Below are 17,078 nucleotides of genomic sequence, written 5' to 3'. Positions count from 1 at the left end.
CTGTAATTCTGGTGCAGGCCCAGCTCTCAAACATGTGGAAAAAGGAGCAGGGCTCGTTTCTGTTGTTTGTTTTCTTCTGTGGTGTGTGTGTGGGAAGGATACAGGCTTAGAATGGAGGCGGACGTAGCGTTTCCTTTCTGCCCCTCACCTCTGTAACCCTGCCTCTGAGCGGCACAGTGGAAGGGACAAGCGCTGCTACTTCATGCAGTGACTTACAGAAACTGCCTCTGAAAGTACGAGCCATTTCCTCCCCTCAGCTGTCACTCTTTCCTTGAACCACAGCGGCTTTTACAGTGCCCTGGTACAGTCACAGTCATGTCTGTGCGGTTCGGATGTGACGGGCTTCAGACGTCACCTAAAACCTATTTTGTCTTTAGCAGGAACGGAGCTGTCTAACCAAGGGCAATAGTCACAGCCGGGGCTGGAAGGCCAGGAGCAGCTGTAGGAGCGAGTCGGCCCCATCGTGGAACGAAGCACGCGGCAGCAGAGGCCCCGTAGCCAGAAGGTGGCTGCCGGAGCGCCGCTGGGCTCCGTTTGCTGGTTGCCACATTCGGGTCTTCCCCAGCTGGTGCAGAGCGTGCTGCAGTGCCCTGAGGGGGTGTGGAGCCTAGTGCAGGGCAGGGGCAGAGGGAGCAGGTTTGTGAGTGGGCTGTGTCTTTTTCTGTCTGTTTGTTCTTTGGTTTTGTTGTGTTTGGTTTTATTTTGTGCCCAAGCAACAAAATATGCATTGGGTAATGTGTTGGTTTTTTTTAAATCACGAATGACACCAGAATCTCTGTCTGTTTTGGTTATAAAATGACTCAGAGTGGTGGGTTACAGGAAAGAGGATGAAAGTCTTGACTTGTGAAGTTTCCAGAAGAAACGATACCTGATTTAAACACAGTCCTGCGGTGGAAGCAATGCGCAGCTCGGATGCCTGGCACCACCACAATTAGTCTGTGCTTCATCCATGAGAGGAGGAGGAGGAGAACTAGAGAAAGCCGAGCAGTTTGTCAGAGCGGACAGCCCTGTTACTGGTAAGAGGACATTTCTTTGTGGCAATTCAAAGTGATGCAGGCTTCTGCACTTGGGTAAATAAAGGAGCAATGCTGATAACCTCCCAAAAGATCGTGGAGCTTCCATGCAGCAGTGGCATGGCGAAGAGCACAAGGTGGGGCAGGCCGGGAGGCAGCGGTCCTTCTGACCTCTCTTGTGGTGGTGGGGATCAGGTCAGTGCTTGGTCCTGCTGCAGAACGGGAGGACGGGCCGTTTCGAGGTGTCACGGATGAGAAGTGACACGTTTCCTCCCTGCTCTTTCTGCTACCAGGTTCACCAGGCCTACCTCTGACAGCGTGGAAAGGAAAGGCAGGAGACTTTGGTCACTCTCTCCCTTCCGGTGGAGCGTGCTGACTCTTCGCTGATTTATTTGCTCAGGGACTGATCCTCCAAAGTTCTGGCATCTTTGGGAAATCCTGGGTCTCTGCCGTGGAGGAGAGCTGAGGCCACCGTGCTGCTGGTGTCCCCGTTCCGGTAAGGTCTTGCCAGATAAGCACCGAGGGGTCGGGGTGGTGTAACGTGCCGCAGGGCTTTTCACCACAAGCAGTGGAGCTTGCCCAGCTGCTCCAAACCCTGACGTGTGCCCACGTTTTCAGAACCCGATTTGCCTGAAAGGGAATGGCAACTAACTCTTCTTCTTCCTTGCGAGGGGAAGTGAGAGCGCAGCCACAGGCCTGTGTCAGGGCCTCACTTGGACTGCAGCACTGGTACCTGCTCCAGGGGAGGCTGCAGGGGGGCAGGAGGTGACCAGGGGTAGCTTTGGGTGGCAGCTTTGGGCCCTCAGTCCCCCTACAGCAGATACGTGGAGAGAAAGAACCACAGCACGCACTAGTGCTGGCTCCGTGCTGTGCCCTCGGCTCAGCTCTGTGAGGGAACGCTTGCTAGAGGGACAAGTCTGCCTGGGATGTCGGTGACGGCTTTTCATCTGCACTTCCTGTGGCTTCTCTGTAGAGCGATGCGGGAGAGCTCTGCCGTGCGCCTTGCAGGGCAGTTTGCTCCGGTGTTAAAATTACACCAACGAGCTGCGCGGTGACCTTGTAGCTGCAACTCTGGAGAAGCTACTTCACTCGTCTGCAGCTTTTGCACGACAGACGATGGCCTGAGCTGAGCTCTGGTAAGTTGCCTTTCCAATTAAATTTATTGTGAGACTTTACAGGGCAGAAGACTGAAGCAGACAGCACCCGCTGCCGGTTCAGGTGTTAGGCGAGCTACCTCCTACTGCAGGCTCAGGTATCACGGCATTTTGTTAAGCTGCAGAACAAAAGTACCTGCTGTTGAGTTTCCTGCAAATGTTTCCCATCTTTTGGTTACGATAAAAACCTGTTGTGCTTATGGGCTTATTTATCAAAGCCAGTTAACCGAGCAGCCCAGGCTCAGCTATCCAGACAGCAGTCTGGAGGTGGTGGTCACTGGCTGGCTCTGCAGTTAGCACAAAGAACGGCGGTGGTTTTTTGTTTCTTTTTTCCCCAAAATCCCAGAGCAACTGTTAAAAACAATCCAGAAGACATTTAATTGAATTTAGCATCATAAAATGCACAGTCAGTAGATAACGTCTGTACAAACTCGAATGCTGAATCAGTTCTTTAGTGTCCATCACTGATACTTGAGTGTTATGATCAGGGGTGTTTTGTATTCTTTTCCTTTTGTTGTTGTATTACAAATTGTTTTCAGTTGATTGGGTTTGGCCTCACAATACAGGGGTAGTTCTGTCTTTCTGTTTGTTTGGCAGTGACACTTTAAAGCCAAAATCAGAAAAACTGTACTTGACTCAGAGTTCAAAGGGAAGAAGAGCTTTGTTTTCATAAGAATAATAGTGAAGGCAATGCACTCAAAATCCAGTGTAAACTTTCATGTATGCTTTTCTGTATTTCTGTAAATCAAATAACTTTGTACGGGAGCAGAGGTGCTTTTTGGTTGTCTAGAAGAAATACCAGAAGTAAAACAGGAAAAAAAATAAATTATCTCAGGTGAAGCAAAGTTGGCATTGGAATTTGGTCAGACTCCTTGCTTTTTAAATTGTAGGTAAGGAAGTGGTACGTTACTGTAAGAGATTAAATTGGCTCTAGGCCTGCAAAATGCATGTGTACTCTTAGAGGTTAACAGAAGTGACGCAGTCTCTCATTGAAAATATTTTCAACCAGACGGATGTGCAGGAGGGTGTCATGCAGTGCCTACTTGTTTAGCAATGGGTAGAAGACCAACTTGTGAAATATTTTGTGATTTTTTTTTTTTTTTTTTCTCCCCCCCCTTTCTTTCCCTTTTCCTGACTTCTGGTGTAGTTAAGCTCAAATGGGTTCTTGTTATGTGATGGGCTGCATCTAGGTAGGGTTGGTACTGGTGGGTACAGGCGTTTTTATACAAGCTTCCCTGTTACTTCCCTGCAGCTGAGGTATCAGAGTTGCCGACTAGCACATAAGACATAAGGCAGGATCCTATTTAGGGGATTCAGTGAGAGTACAGGTGCTGAAGGAAACAGTATTAGTGTCATATCATGGTGCAAACAAGTTCTTCGTAAGGCCGTGTAACCACGCTGCAGGGGATGCGAGTGGCTTTGGGTTTCGGCGGTCCTTTAGCAGTCTGATCTTGCCCTCCTCCAGCACTTGGTCAGTATGAAGCATACAAAAACTCGTTTGCCTGGCTTCTAGAGAATCTTGGGACGTATCTCCACAATGCAAGCATGTGCTAGTTGGAAAAAAAGTCCCGTTTGTTCTGGAGTTGTTGGCTGATAATGCCTAGGGCTGTCCTTGTCTTGTGAGAAGCAGTCAGTCAGTCCCCTCTGCCCATCCTGCCCCTTTAACGATTTTACAGGCCTCTGCCTTATCTTTCCCCAGTTGCAACACTTTACTTTGAACCTATAAAAGGTAGATGTTCGGGGGCTTTTGCTCTGGCAAAACTGAGAAAAAAGCTCAAGTTCTGTGCCTAATGTGGTGGCTTAGCAGATGCCTGGCTTTATATTAATTTTCCTTTGTATGCAAGTCCCTTTCTGTTCAGTGAAAGACCATGTAAGAAGATATATAGGTTTGCTTACCTGAAGTGAAACTGTTTTTTGCCTTTCTAACCTTCCAGTTATAATGTCAGGTGCTTTCGACTGCACTACATAAACAAGTATTGGGAGGAAGTGCGATTTCAGCATTTCCTTTGGAAAGTACCTAACGATCTTTGTATTTCTGTCTTCAGTGGCTCACCCTTAGACATTTCTTGTGTATCGTAGCTGGGATTAATTTTTTCCACTCCCTTTAAGGGCTTCTATTAAGGTGTCTATCTCTTGATTAGTTGCTCGGATTATTTTAAATATATGACAGAAAAAAGCTGTACTGCTGGAGTAGAGGTCACAGGTTTGCAACGTGAGTGACCTGGATGAGAGGCATCATATTGGCAACACACACACTAGTCTGTTAGGGGCTCCCTTCTGTTAATTCAGTATTGCCATCTTCTTTTGTTTTTAGATGTCAGTAAATAATTGGGCTGCTTTGTAAACTTCAAATGCTAATGTTTTTTTAAAAATATTCTTTCTTTCAGCAACACCGCTTTCCATCTGACTTCACCAAGCACAGATGCTTAAAACCAAGATTTCCCCAGACTTAACAGCTCTGCTTTGATTAGTGTTATTTCTTAACCACGTGAGATGAAATAAAGCCTCAAACTCAAGAACCTCATGAGGTAAGGGATGGCTTAAGACTTCTATGTGGTATTGGATATTCTTACATCCCTTCTCCAACAGAAATCATGGCGGATATTTCCTGGAGTGAAAGAATCTCCAATGAGACAGCTGACAACAGCAGTTCTGAATTCAGTTTGGAAGCAGACTTCCAGTATCCCTTGTTTGTTGTCATCTACAGCATTGTGTTCGTGCTGGGACTGATAGAAAACATCTTAGCTCTGTACCTCCTCTCTTGCAAAGTAAAGCATACTTCTCCTTCCTACATATACATGATTAACCTAGCTCTGGTAGACACCTTGTTTGTTTGTGTGCTGCCTTTTAAAATTAATTACCACCTGCATCGGAACAATTGGATCTTTGGTGATGTGGCTTGTAGGGTAACGGGGACGTTGTATTACATCAACATCTGCCTAAGCATCGCCTTTTTCACCTGCATTTGCATTGATCGGTACGTTGCGGTGCTGCACCCCTTCACGTACATCCAGATCAAAGCCACCCACTACGTGGTGGTGGTCACAGTCCTCTGGCTGGTGGCTGTGAGTATCATGGTGCCTCTCGTCCTTGGCGGGCCCCTGCACAACAGGGGTGTGGGGAACGTGACCGCGTGCTTTGAGAACTTTGCGATGAGCAGCTGGACTCACCGCATGGTGCCTTACAACATCCTGGCCTTAGTTTTTGGGTTTGTGATCCCGTTTTCCATCATTCTGATCTGCTACCCCCTCATCGCGAGGAGGATCTCCCGGATCAAGCACAGCATTCGCAAGAGGAAGGCGCTGAGGACGATCTACATCATCTTGTTCATTTGTACTTTGTGCTTCCTCCCGTATCACCTCACCCATTTGCTCCACTTCTTGATGAGAATCCAGGTCATCCAGAACGAGGCACTCACCAGCCTGATCTACAAAATGCGGAGGGTCACCTTAGCCCTGGTGAGTTTCAACTGCTGCCTCAACCCGTTCCTGTACTACTTCACCTCTTCTAGCAAGCGCTGGTGCTTCAACTTCAAGCTCAGATTCAGGTCTAAAATGGTGTACACCATCTACGACCAGAAACTCGGGGAGTACTCCTACGTTTATAAACTGCACCAGACACAGGGAAATAAAAACTCCAGAAATGCAGTCAACTGACCTACTCAAAGTAAGTACAGCACTTGTCTTTCCAGTTGTTTTGAAGTCTGTGAAACCTGCCATTCTGTCAAGGCAGCACTGGAGGGAAGTGCCCAGCAGCTATGTGTTTTTATTAGCCAGCTAGGACAGTACTCAGCGGAGCTGTATTTGCCTGTAGCCCTAGATTGCATGCGGTAAGCCATACCGTGTTCATGTACATTGGAGTTGGGGGCCTCCTTTTGTTTAACTTTGGGGGTGGTAGAACACAGGGAAAGGGTTACTTAAAAGAAACCAGCCTCCTGCTTGGTGCTAACCCTGAAAGCTGAGCGGGTCCCCGCAGTCCTCCTTGGCTTTTCCCTTTTTTGGAGGGATCCTGTGATTTCTCCCTGGCTGTACGCTGCAGTCAGCTGTGTTCACAAATGCCTACATTCCACAGCCAAATAAGGGCTTCTTCTTCCCTTCTTGTGAATAAGTTGATTGGCTTCCTGAGTGTTTGAGGACAGGGTTTCTAGCATCATGTGCCTGTTGAGTCAGGCACGACCTCTCTTCACACAATTTTAGAAGATACTAGACAAGTATTTAGCAGTTAAGCCTGTGCAGGACCACTGGTAAGCAGGCTCCTCTCTCCCCAAACTCCATGAGGAAACTTAACACAGGAGCTGGCCAAACTCCTTATGCTGTGCAATTCTGGTCAAAGGTCAAAGCTTTTTTTTTCCCCCTTTTTTCTTAAGTTATTGTGTTGTATCATTAAATGATACATCTCTCATTTTTTCTCCCTTTCTTGTTTATTAACAGAATCACACAACTTCAGAGAACAGCAACTTTTCCACCCTGTGAAGCATGAGACTTTATCATAACTGGAAAGAGTTCATCATCTGGGGGTTATCAGAGTCACCAGAAAGCCACAGGCCTGGCCCAACGTGCTCAACGGCCAATGGTTTACTTGAAAGGATGTGATTTTGGTAACAGATAGACTCACCGTTCTGTTCCTTCTCTTGCTATGCCCAGACGTTAATATAGTACGTATACATTACTGGCCTACAGGCACACAAGACTGCTGAGCAGATACGAGTGGAATGGAAATGGTTCTGGGCCTTGTTTAACAGCCACCTGTGGGCTTAACCTCAGCAATGCCACAGCGGTATTTCACTTCAGCTGTGCGAAACGCAGCCGAAAAGTCGCACGGGGGCCTGGCCCACTGCACGGGTTGGGGCGCCCAACTTATGCTGTGCTGCTGGATGCGAAACAGGAAATGGCACGGACCTCGAAGGAGGTAGGGAGTAGGGTTAGTGTGGCAGAATGGCATCAAGGGTAGTGGTCTCTGATGGCATAATGTTATAATAGGGTTAGAGCCTTGTCATAGATGGCTTGTGTGTGTGCAGTATTACCTTTTACGCTAAGGCTGGCTTGCTGTGCTTATTGCTGCGTGCAGTTTGAGTCCTGGGTCGCACGGACCCCCGTTACTGACGGGTCAGCCACTGCCCAGCATGTGCTAAATGCAACAACTGAATTAGAGCAAGTCCTCCGCCTCGCTGGATTTTGCTCTTGTCTCGGAGAACTTTTTAAAATAGCAAGAAAACCTGCTCAAACTTTTAAACTATTGCCCATAATGATTTTTGTATTCATCTGCTTGGCAAGGCCTTGGTAAGACTGCCAGTAAATCCTTGCACTTGTAAAATGAAGATGAGGCTCTCCTCTGAAGGGAGCATTACGACAAATTATCTTCTATCTTTCTTGTGAGACTACTATTTTTGTCCCATTTATAGGCTATGGAAGAACTTCCCAGCACTGAGGGAAGTTCTCTAAGCACAAATTTCATGGTATTGGTAGAGGAAGAGACTTTATTAGAGACTACATCTAGGAGGTGCAGCTTTCTTTAAGGCCTGTCAGCCGTTATTATTCATACTTCCCTCAATGAAAGTTAAGCTGATGCGTAAAAAAGCACATTTAAGGCTTCGTACTCTTGTCTACATTAAACTTATGCTTTGCATTTTAGTTGTGAAGCTCTGAAAGCTCCATTTGTTGACCTCTCAGGCCTACTCAGGTTCTGAGTTTGCATTATTCCCTTATCAGCAAGGTGTAGGGCTGTCTCTGATAATAACCTGGCCACAAACCTGAGACAAGGGAGCTGTTTTGTCCTATGTACACGGTCCAGGATTTAGTTGAGTGCAGGAGCGGGGTCAGTGCATGGCTGTTGTTTCCACTTATTTGTGTGGTCAAACTGGGAGCAGCATTGCTGAGGTTTTAAACAAAATGAGCTGTGGGAGTAAAGAATGCTGAGTATCTCCTACCTTACTGTGTAAGCAGCACGAAGCTTGTTCCTCAGGACTCAGAAAGAGGCTGCAGCGATGTCCAGGACAGGTTTCCAGTGGGGAGGACCGCAGCACTGCTGAACACTGTACACACTCACTGCAGCTAATGGACAAACACTGTAATTCTTTTATTAAAACAAAACCAGAAAAACATTTGACAATGTAAACAAAATAAAATCTAGATCTCTCTGAAGCACCACCGTGCCTGCTGCTCTGTTGCTCAAGATGTACTCTGTGGCAGTCCCTTTTTGAGAAGGGATGTGAGATAGCTGCCTAATTCTTCATCCTAAAGAGAAAAAAAAAAAACAGGATGAAAGAAGTCTTCCATTTGACTCTTTGCTATTTGGGCAAATCAATTAGACTCTGCTGCCTAGAAATAGACTAAAATAACTCTTGGACCCAGCAAAATCAGTGTTTGAAAATGGAAATGCATTTCTGGGTGTTCTTTCAAACAGCGTAAAACCTCCGCTTGTCAAAAAGAACCTCTTTGAGATCTCTTTTCAGAATAAATTTTCCTTGAAAGTAAAGAATAAAGAACCACTGAACACACTTAAAATTCAGACATAGAAATTACACTTTTGAAGAAAACACTACTGTGTCTAATCTTACCACAAATTTGTGCTAGCTAGCCTTCTGCCTGTTGTTTGAGGTTTTATACCTGCATTATAACACACACCCACACACTGCATGGCACTACCTTTACAGTAGCAACCTACCCTGTAGGCCAGTTTTGGACTGCAAGGCATTAGGAATAATCAGAGTTGCTTTAAAAGTGTGTTCGTGGGTATTCCTACCTGGTACGTCCACGATACGAGCAGAACTTTGGTTCCTTGATCCTCAGAGTGTGCAGTAGCTTGGATAAGAATGGACTCGACTGTTATCGAACCGTCAGGGAGATGCTGCACTGAGTAATCCTTCAGGACCCTGGTAAGACAGAAGGGATACAATTTATTTTGGAGGGGACGTGCACACAAGCTGAAGGATGGGTCACCCCGTGTCTTGAATCCCCCAAACCAGCAAGTTGTTACTGCTTTTGGCTGTGTTTCTGAGCAGCACCCCCTGCCCAAACAAGACAGAAGGGGCTAATTCATAGCTTGCTTATTTTGGTGCTTATGTTAATCATTAGGAGGTCAGGCATTTCCTACAGAATTTACTTCTGGCTTCCATCATACACAGAACTCCAGTCTAAGACCCTGTTCATCTGAGCAAAGGAATATTCAAAGAACTGACCAGCTGCCTGCAGGAAAAGCAAAGCAAAACAAAACACCTGCTTACAAGGTTCATCTGGTACTAGGTTTTGAATATCTTCAAGAGGTGTCTTGATCCTGTGCTTGATGGTCTCATTCCGAACAACAGTGCTTAGTTCAGCTAGACAAGCAGCAGTGACAGCAGCAAATCAACAGGAACAAACATTTCCAGGGCACTGCACTGGATTGGCAAAGACCATGAATGCATATGCTGATTACCAGCCTCTGCTACTGACTGGTAACCTCTATTCTGGTTCTATTTGTTAAACAGACTGAGATCTACAGCAGTTAAGTCTTCTGCGCTACAAAATACTTTCTCCTAACTCTATATGGCTGAGCTGGAATGGCAGAAATGAGGACACGCTCATTCTGCCTGTATTAAGGATGATAAAATAATTCATCCCTAGGGGAAAAAAAGCCAAGCACAGCGAAGAAGGGCCTTACCCTTTGAGATGGTTATATACACGAAGCACCGTCTCATGTTCTTTCCGTGGATCCTGAATGTGAACGCGGCAGGTGAAACGCAGCTGATGTTCTGCAAGGCCCAGCTCCTTCAGAGCCTGCTCGGGAGAAACCAGACGGAAGCTCTGCAGAGGAAGAGCACAAATCCACTGTAAGATACCTCTCTGTGCATGCTGTGCTTTTATTTTTCTTCTGTGGTTCATGTTACTTACGTTATCCTTCATAATTAATGTGCCATGCATTAGCTTTGGCTTCTTGACATCTGGTAAGAGCCCTAAACCAAGGCCAATGGAAGAGAAAGACAGCAGGGTTAATCATTTGTGCTTACTTCTCACACATTTAAGATGACTGCTATAGGACTTAATGGATCAGATCTCCAAGTCCCTGCTGAGATTCACAGACTAAGATTTCACATCTTCATTCTCCTGTCCCTTACAACAAAGCACACGGTGCTTAAATCACTGTCAGTGCTCCAGATAGGTAAGAAACAACATCCAGTAACACGGATCAGCTGCTTCTCTCTTCACATATCACTTCCTGATAGGAGAGTTTTTAAGAATTTTCTTACACTGGATTTATGAAAGTAATTCCAGTTTTCACAGACCTAGCTAGTAAAAGCATACCTGGACTTCATTTTCATAGCAAACAGACAACGAATAGCAAACAAGGCAGTTGCATTAGTTTTGTGCTGGTTTTTTGGGGTGTTTTTGTTGGCGTTTTTACATACATGCACAGCATAGCAGCCACCTCATTTCCCCGAAAGCCCTTCTCAACCACCAAGCACTGGTAAAATGCTCTTTATACAAGAAGTGCTGCTGTTAATCACCACTGCTCCAAATGGCCCTGCAACACCAGTTCTACCTAACACAGGTACTGAACAAATAAACTGCAATGCAGTGGCAGGGCACAAAAGCTGGAATTGTTGGTTGACAATGCATTACCTATCGCTGTTTCTCTCTTCAGGAGCCCCAGGGATATGTCTACTGGAATGCTTGGATTGGTGAAGATTGTCGTGGTCTCTCCATTTGCAGGCATGTAACAGCTGACATCTGCAATATAAACAAACAATGTCAGAAGGGCTGCTGCAGCAGCACTTCCCATCCCAGACTGTCCTGTACATGGCACTATTCCTAACTATGCTGAGGTCCACTGAGTTAATCATGTGAATTTAAAGCTTTCATTATTCTTTTTTCTACTCTTTTCAGTACCAACGCTGTACGTACGAAATTCCTGTTCTATTTTCTGCTTCAGAAACTCCATTTTCTTTGCTTCGCCATGGACCAGCAGAACATTCCGTGGCTCAGCCTGGCGAATCAGCTGCATTATTCCCTTGGCATCCGCATGGGCACTGAAGGACATGTACTCCACCTGCATCTTTACCTCCAGCTGCAAGAGAAGGAGGTGGAAAGCGCAGGCTTTGTCAATCGGCAACCACTTTGGCTTGTTACAGCTTGTATACCACACACGAACAGACCCAGACCTCTCCACATGTATTTTAAAGAAGGAAGCAGATCACCTGCACTGGGAAATGACGTTGGAGAGAAACCTGCTTATCAGCAGCCTGAATACCGTACAGAAAAGTTCTCAATAAATTACAAAGCCAAACTGCAGAGTTTTAAAGCACAACACTTGTTGCACATTTGCCAAAAGAAATCAATACATACTTAAGCACACTTGGGATCAGTTTCAAAATCCCCTTCTGCATGAAAATGTATCGTTGCCATCTATCTGACTAACCAAGCCTACTTATTAAGCAATGCTATAAATACTCCCCTGACAAAGTTTTGAGGCCAATGAATTCTGAAGCAATAGAATGGTAGGAGGAACAAAGAGAAGAAAGCCTAGCTCCACTCTGATCAAAATGTTACTCAGGTATTTCCAGTGTTGCACGCGGCATGTTCCCATTACAAGTTATCTGGTGTCTAACTACCACCTAAAGTTCCTAAAAGCTTCCCCCAGTGATCCTCCTCTTTGAAAACAGAACTTACTATTTGTCTGCCCTCCATTTCCAGCTTGCGCTGCCCACTCAGAATCTTATGGCCCACAGTTCCCTGCACACAGTAGCCCGGCATGATGACCTGAGAAGGAAACCAGAAAAACATAACGCTGATATAAGTTTCTGTTCTTACCATCTTACATATGACATTAATGCAAAACGTCACGCGTTAAACTGAATTTCTTACCATATTCTTTTCGTTCCCTGCCCATTTCCTGAAGATCTGAAGGGATTGTCCTGCATGAAGCATACCAGGAGTTGCAAACACAACCTGGAATTCAAAGATGTGTCAAGAATCACCACAGAAAAGTTGCCCTTTTTTAAAAAATAAAAATAAAAAAAAAATACCATTATTTATATAAATATCCTAGAACTGCAGAGAGAACTCACTAATACCCACTACAGCACACTTACTACAACAAGGCTCCAACAGAGCTTTTTGCTATTTTATTGTATTAATGAGGCAGAAGATGCTTAGCTTTTGTAGATTGGTTTGCCTACACCAGGAACAGAGCAGTATAAAAAAAGCTCCCTGACACCACAGATCTGCTCTACCACCTGGTTAATGCCCACCTACCATAGGTCCTGGGTTATCTGCAAAGGCCCGATCAAACGCTTTGATGTGCTTGAACTCGAACATGTTTCTCTGCACAAATGTCTTCCGAATTTTCTGATTAGTCCACGTGATGAAGAGCTTGTAATAATGGTTAGCCTTCTCTGTCAGTCCCGTGGAAAAATAAATTGGAGCCTTCAAATTCATTCTTTCCCTGTAGAAAGAAGAGATCCAGATACATGAGAACCGAATTAGAATCCTGGCTCTTCATGCTTAAAGTCAATAAACCTACACAGCCTCCAAAGATTTCTGCACAGAACATCCTCCCAACAAACTAAGTCAGTATTATGACATTGCTGTATCGTTGTGCATTAACTTACCGTGGAGTCACCTTTAGCACACTTCCACACAATGCTTATAAGAAAGTTTAATACTTTACTTGTTCATCCCTTCTCCCTCTCCCATAAAAAGTTTTACAATGTGGTAAAGATGCAATCAAATTATTTAAAGGACAGTTAGTAACGACTGTTTGGGGACAGAGTAGAGAATGATCCTAGTTTAGTTTATTGCTTAGAGTCAGAAGCACAGGGAAATATGTGATACATGGTAAGAATTCTGCAACCACCACCGTGGACCAACATGAAGAGGAAAACTAAAGAGAATATTTGTACCAAACAGACATGAAAGAATCATTGAAACCTGTCAGGACCACAACATGAGGACACAAAAGGGGAACGTGCACTGAACAGACTGCACTCACCAGAAAGTTTCCAGTAAAATGCAAAGCTCCTGGGCACGTCCAAGGGCAAACACTGGGATAAGAACCTGCAATTGAGATATGATTTAGTCTGTGAAACCAGTGAATTAGCTACGCTTAAATCAGTAAAATTTTCCTGTGTTGCAAATTTCTATTCCTGTTTGCAGTTTCTGAGGGATTAAAATGACTTTTTTAACGTCCTTTACTAGGCATGCTCTAAATGTGGTGGTAATGAAAAAGCGAATCCCAGAAATTTTCTTTATGTTAGCAAAGACGGGGGCTAAGCTCTGAGAAACAGAAAAGTCCGACTGAAATTCTAAAACAATAATGGGACCAATACAACTCATAGCCATGCTGCAATGCTTTCATTATACATTCCATGTTCTTTGTGACTAGCTGAAGTTCACATCAAATCACACGAGGCTGGAACAGGCTTACCCAGACAAAACAGCCAGGCAACTGAAAGCCACACGCAAGGCACTGAAGCATCGTTTACTCTGTGGTAATTGCACTTGGAGGACTTTTATGGTAACAGGCAGTGTAATGCTGAAGAGCACAAAGGAGAATACTGAACAGACAGACCTGACTGACTACGTGGGAAATCAGTTTTGATTAAGCTTAAAAGCAGTAATTTGAACTGTCATTCTCAATTACTTAGTTTATATGACTAAGAGGATGCTTCAGATACAAGAGGCAAATAAAGTTAATTTTGCCTTCATCCTCCATATCTGGAAACTGTAAGCAGAGCATTTCCCTTACTGCCTTATTCACGCAGTTTGGTTTTCTTCTTGACACAGTTTAAGTGTTTAATACCCTCTCTTTTAAATTACTGATGGAGAAATATAAAAACTCCTTCAGTTTTTCACTGTGGTCATGCGCAGAAGCCTGAGTTGGTTAACAGTTACGCAGCGCTACAGAGATGACAAGCTTCACAGAGAAAAAACACATCACTTATATCAAAATGCTGTACCTTTCCTCCTCTTTCTACAGTCTCGTGAACTTTCTTCAAGAAGTCTCTTTCTCTGCAACGTTTGGAGTCTCTGATAGTTGTGGCATAGGTGGATTCAGTTATTAATAAATCTGGGCGACACTTATCAATCCAGGCAGCACTAAAACAAAAGGATTTTTTAAAAAGCCAATCAAATTAAGGGATAGCATCTCATTTCTCATCTGGAGGTCTCCAATATGGGTGCAGAATGTCACTATCTGCATGTGAAGAAAGGAAAAGAGGAACACCAATGTGCATTGGCTTGCCCAAGGTCACCTCCGAGGTCCATGGCAGCACCAGGACTCTTCTCTTTGCAGGCCATGCTTTCTTTAAATTAATACAGCTCAGAATAGACACCAACTCCAGATTTTGAAAAACAATTTTCCAGTCTATTATTTGTTTTAAATGCATTAAATTATTATTCTAAGTATCACAAATATGAAAAGCTCTCATACTTGCCAGTAAAAATAAAATGAATGTTAAAGTTTGCGACTGGCACTTTCTTAAACAGTAAACACATTAGAGAATATCACAGCAATGAAGCATTTCAAACACCTAAATCCAATTATTACACAGCCTTAAAAATGGATTCATATGAGTACCTAGAAGAAGATTACATTAAGGTCTATCCTGAGGAATCAATTTAAATCTGTTCGTTCTCAGAATTCAAAATTGCATTTATCTTTCCAGCAAAGACACCATTAAGTGTTCCAGTCTGCCATCAAAGAACGAAGAATCAATGCTGATAAGCCCCTACGTATTAACAGAAGCTAAACTGTCCTGTCTGAAAGAGATACAATTCATAGAAACCCAGCTTCCTACTTACCCTAAATGTCTGTCCGGTGTCATGTTGTAATCACCCTAATGAAATAAGAGAAATCCATTTATATTCTCAAGTTAAGAGGGCAGGCTGTTAAAAGGAGATGTGAGCGTCCATAAATGCTGTTGTGCATACTTACAGTGTATACAACTGACTCGCATCCAACCTTAATCTGGAACATGGCTGCTCCTAGCACATGGCCTGCATAGTACGCCTTGATCTCCAACTCCTCATCCACCTGCATGAACAAGCAAACACTGCAGTAGTACAAAAACTTTTTAAAAAATAAAATTACTCTGCTTTCCACAACAATTTGGTTGGTCTGATCGAAGACTATGCAGAAATGGTCATTTACCTGAACTGTCTGGTGAAGATGCACAGCAACCACTTTTTTCATACAGTCTTTAATCATTTGGGAAGTGAAGAAGTTAGTTTCCCCCTTCTTATCTACAGTTATTTTCCTATAGTCTTCCAGGAGAATAGGACAGATGGCCTTAGTGGGATGTGTCATATAAATGGGCCCATCGTATCCGACCATTTCACTGAAATACGGCAAAGCTCCACAGTGGTCCAAATGGAAGTGGCTGCAAAAAGACAGAAAGGATAAAGGAAATGTTACAGAGGAATTTAGCTTGCCTGGTTCTCACATCTTGCTTCAGAATTTCAAAGTACTGCACAACACAGAGGAACTGACCAGAATATGAATGATGGAACTGCAACATGTTGGGGGTTTTTCCCTCTTTAAAAAAAAAAAAAAAAAAAAAAAAACACTTTCCTGTTTCCTATTTCAGTTGTGGTAAGGAAGCTTTCTCACCTGATGATCACACAGTCTAGGAAGTCAGTCAGCCTTCCATTCTGAGTGATGTAAGAAAAGTCAGGAAAACGCCTCTGCAAAGAGATGAAAAGCAGGTTATCCACTACTAAACAAAGCCAGTTAATACTGAATTATTAATTCACCAGAACAATTGCATAAACTATCTGCAATACTGAACACATGCTATAATCCATCTCAAGGCAAAACTGCAATAGGTTGGAGACTACACTAGTGCACCTGCTAGATACCCTGCCCATAGGGAAGACCAAAAGTACCAGGGATGGAACATTCACAGCTTGCTTAATTTTTTTTTTTTTTTTCCTTCAGAGTCCACAACCCATGGAAAGAAAAGGGTTGGCTGGATGGGGGAACTTCCTATGCCAGGAATACTCGAGGTGAGGTACCTCTTGCACAAGAAAGCAAGATTCTGAAGGGGTGACACTTGTTCATTCTCAGCCACAGCTGATATATGTGCCCAATAACGTACACCCTGCTAACACTACCTACATATCACGTAAGATGAGTCAGGCCATGTTCGAATAGTAATGAATAGAGCAGGACAACAAACCAGGAGACCTGCTGGGCAAGGACAGGCACCCTGCAGGTATCCCTGTACAATATTCAGGCTTCCCCATCATACTCACATCATCGTTGTAGCCCATGTGCATCCCACAGTCAAGCATAACATTCTTCCCCGCAATAGACACGAGGATGCAGCTGCGCCCCACATCCTGGCCAGCCCCTGGACCAAAAGAAAGACAAATCAGACACCTCTGGGAATGTTTAGTCACTTCAAAGGACAAGCATTTAAAGGTCTGTACAAACTGTTCAAGAGCCCTTGCCCGCTTCTGATGTGGGAAAAGGACTACAACCTTCCTTCCAAGCAAGCAGATCTGTCAGCAGGTAAGCAGATGGGAACTGACTTAGCCCTGAGCGTAGGAGAGGCACTGAAAGGGCCGTGTCTCTAGCGGCCTAGGGCGTGTTACTTCTAATTATAAATGCTATTGCCCGATTCCCTCCTTAAGAAAAGCACAGCACCCAGCGTTTCTCAGTTTTTCTACTTCAGGCCTATTTTTGTTTGGACTTACCCAAGGGCGTGACCTTTATTTCAGGCATTTTAACCACCTCTAGATCCCAAACTACGCACGAATTATTCTGCGGACACTCCGACAGGATCCCCGCAGCCCGGAGAAGCCGCAGCGAGCCTCACCGCCGCCATTTCAACCGCGTTTCACACAGGCGGCTGAAGCGGGGGCCGGGCTTCATCCTACAGGGAAAAAGAGTCGGAAAGCACAAGTGGATTGAAGGCGGATCACCCACCCTTGTC

At 44.5% G+C, this 17,078-nt stretch overlaps 2 protein-coding genes across 13 annotated transcripts; one reads left to right on the top strand and one right to left on the bottom strand.

The window, feature by feature from the left end:
- The first annotated feature begins 2 nt into the window (after positions 1-2).
- LOC118253401 (lysophosphatidic acid receptor 6-like) lies at positions 3-9,901 on the top strand. 12 transcript variants are annotated; one of them, XM_050714929.1, is made up of 8 exons: positions 3-233; positions 381-636; positions 805-1,016; positions 1,307-1,509; positions 1,987-2,149; positions 4,555-4,695; positions 4,875-5,833; positions 6,598-8,313. In XM_050714929.1, exons 6-7 carry the CDS (start codon positions 4,691-4,693, stop codon positions 5,821-5,823), a joined length of 954 nt encoding a protein of 317 aa, XP_050570886.1. In that variant the 5' UTR covers positions 3-233; positions 381-636; positions 805-1,016; positions 1,307-1,509; positions 1,987-2,149; positions 4,555-4,690; the 3' UTR covers positions 5,824-5,833; positions 6,598-8,313. The 12 variants fall into 12 exon arrangements, 10 of the variants coding, with proteins under 10 accessions (XP_050570886.1, XP_050570887.1, XP_050570885.1 ...); XR_007709080.1 differs by adding an exon at positions 9,769-9,901 and having other exon boundaries at positions 3-636; positions 4,555-5,833; positions 6,598-7,075; XR_004780396.2 differs by having other exon boundaries at positions 3-636; positions 4,555-5,833; positions 6,598-7,075; positions 8,110-8,313.
- INTS11 (integrator complex subunit 11) lies at positions 8,219-16,989 on the bottom strand. The gene is made up of 17 exons (XM_035557703.2): positions 16,840-16,989; positions 16,396-16,493; positions 15,752-15,825; positions 15,293-15,521; positions 15,077-15,175; positions 14,944-14,978; positions 14,100-14,238; positions 13,133-13,197; positions 12,397-12,586; positions 12,007-12,090; positions 11,812-11,901; positions 11,047-11,209; positions 10,765-10,872; positions 10,036-10,097; positions 9,806-9,948; positions 8,909-9,038; positions 8,219-8,400 (listed from the first exon to the last, which is right to left on the bottom strand). The coding sequence occupies exons 1-17, from the start codon at positions 16,865-16,867 to the stop codon at positions 8,335-8,337; spliced, it is 1,803 nt and encodes a 600-aa protein (XP_035413596.1). The 5' UTR covers positions 16,868-16,989; the 3' UTR covers positions 8,219-8,334.
- Between the last annotated feature and the right edge of the window lie 89 nt (positions 16,990-17,078).

Source organism: Cygnus atratus, chromosome 21, assembly GCF_013377495.2.
Source record: "Cygnus atratus isolate AKBS03 ecotype Queensland, Australia chromosome 21, CAtr_DNAZoo_HiC_assembly, whole genome shotgun sequence".
Classification (NCBI taxonomy): Eukaryota; Metazoa; Chordata; class Aves; order Anseriformes; family Anatidae; genus Cygnus; species Cygnus atratus.
This window is presented reverse-complemented; position numbering and strand designations above follow the sequence as displayed.

Coding starts and splice junctions, on each gene's coding strand:
- LOC118253401 (XM_035557712.2), top strand. CDS start 4,762: ATGGCGGATATTTCCTGGAGTGAAAGAATCTCCAATGAGACAGCTGAC.
- INTS11 (XM_035557703.2), bottom strand. CDS start 16,867: ATGCCTGAAATAAAGGTCACGCCCTTGG. Junction 10,098..10,764: donor GAAGAGAGAAACAGCGATAG/GTAATGCATTGT, acceptor GCCTTGGTTTAG/GGCTCTTACCAGATGTCAAG. Junction 8,401..8,908: donor TCGTATCGTGGACGTACCAG/GTAGGAATACCC, acceptor TTTTCTCTTTAG/GATGAAGAATTAGGCAGCTA.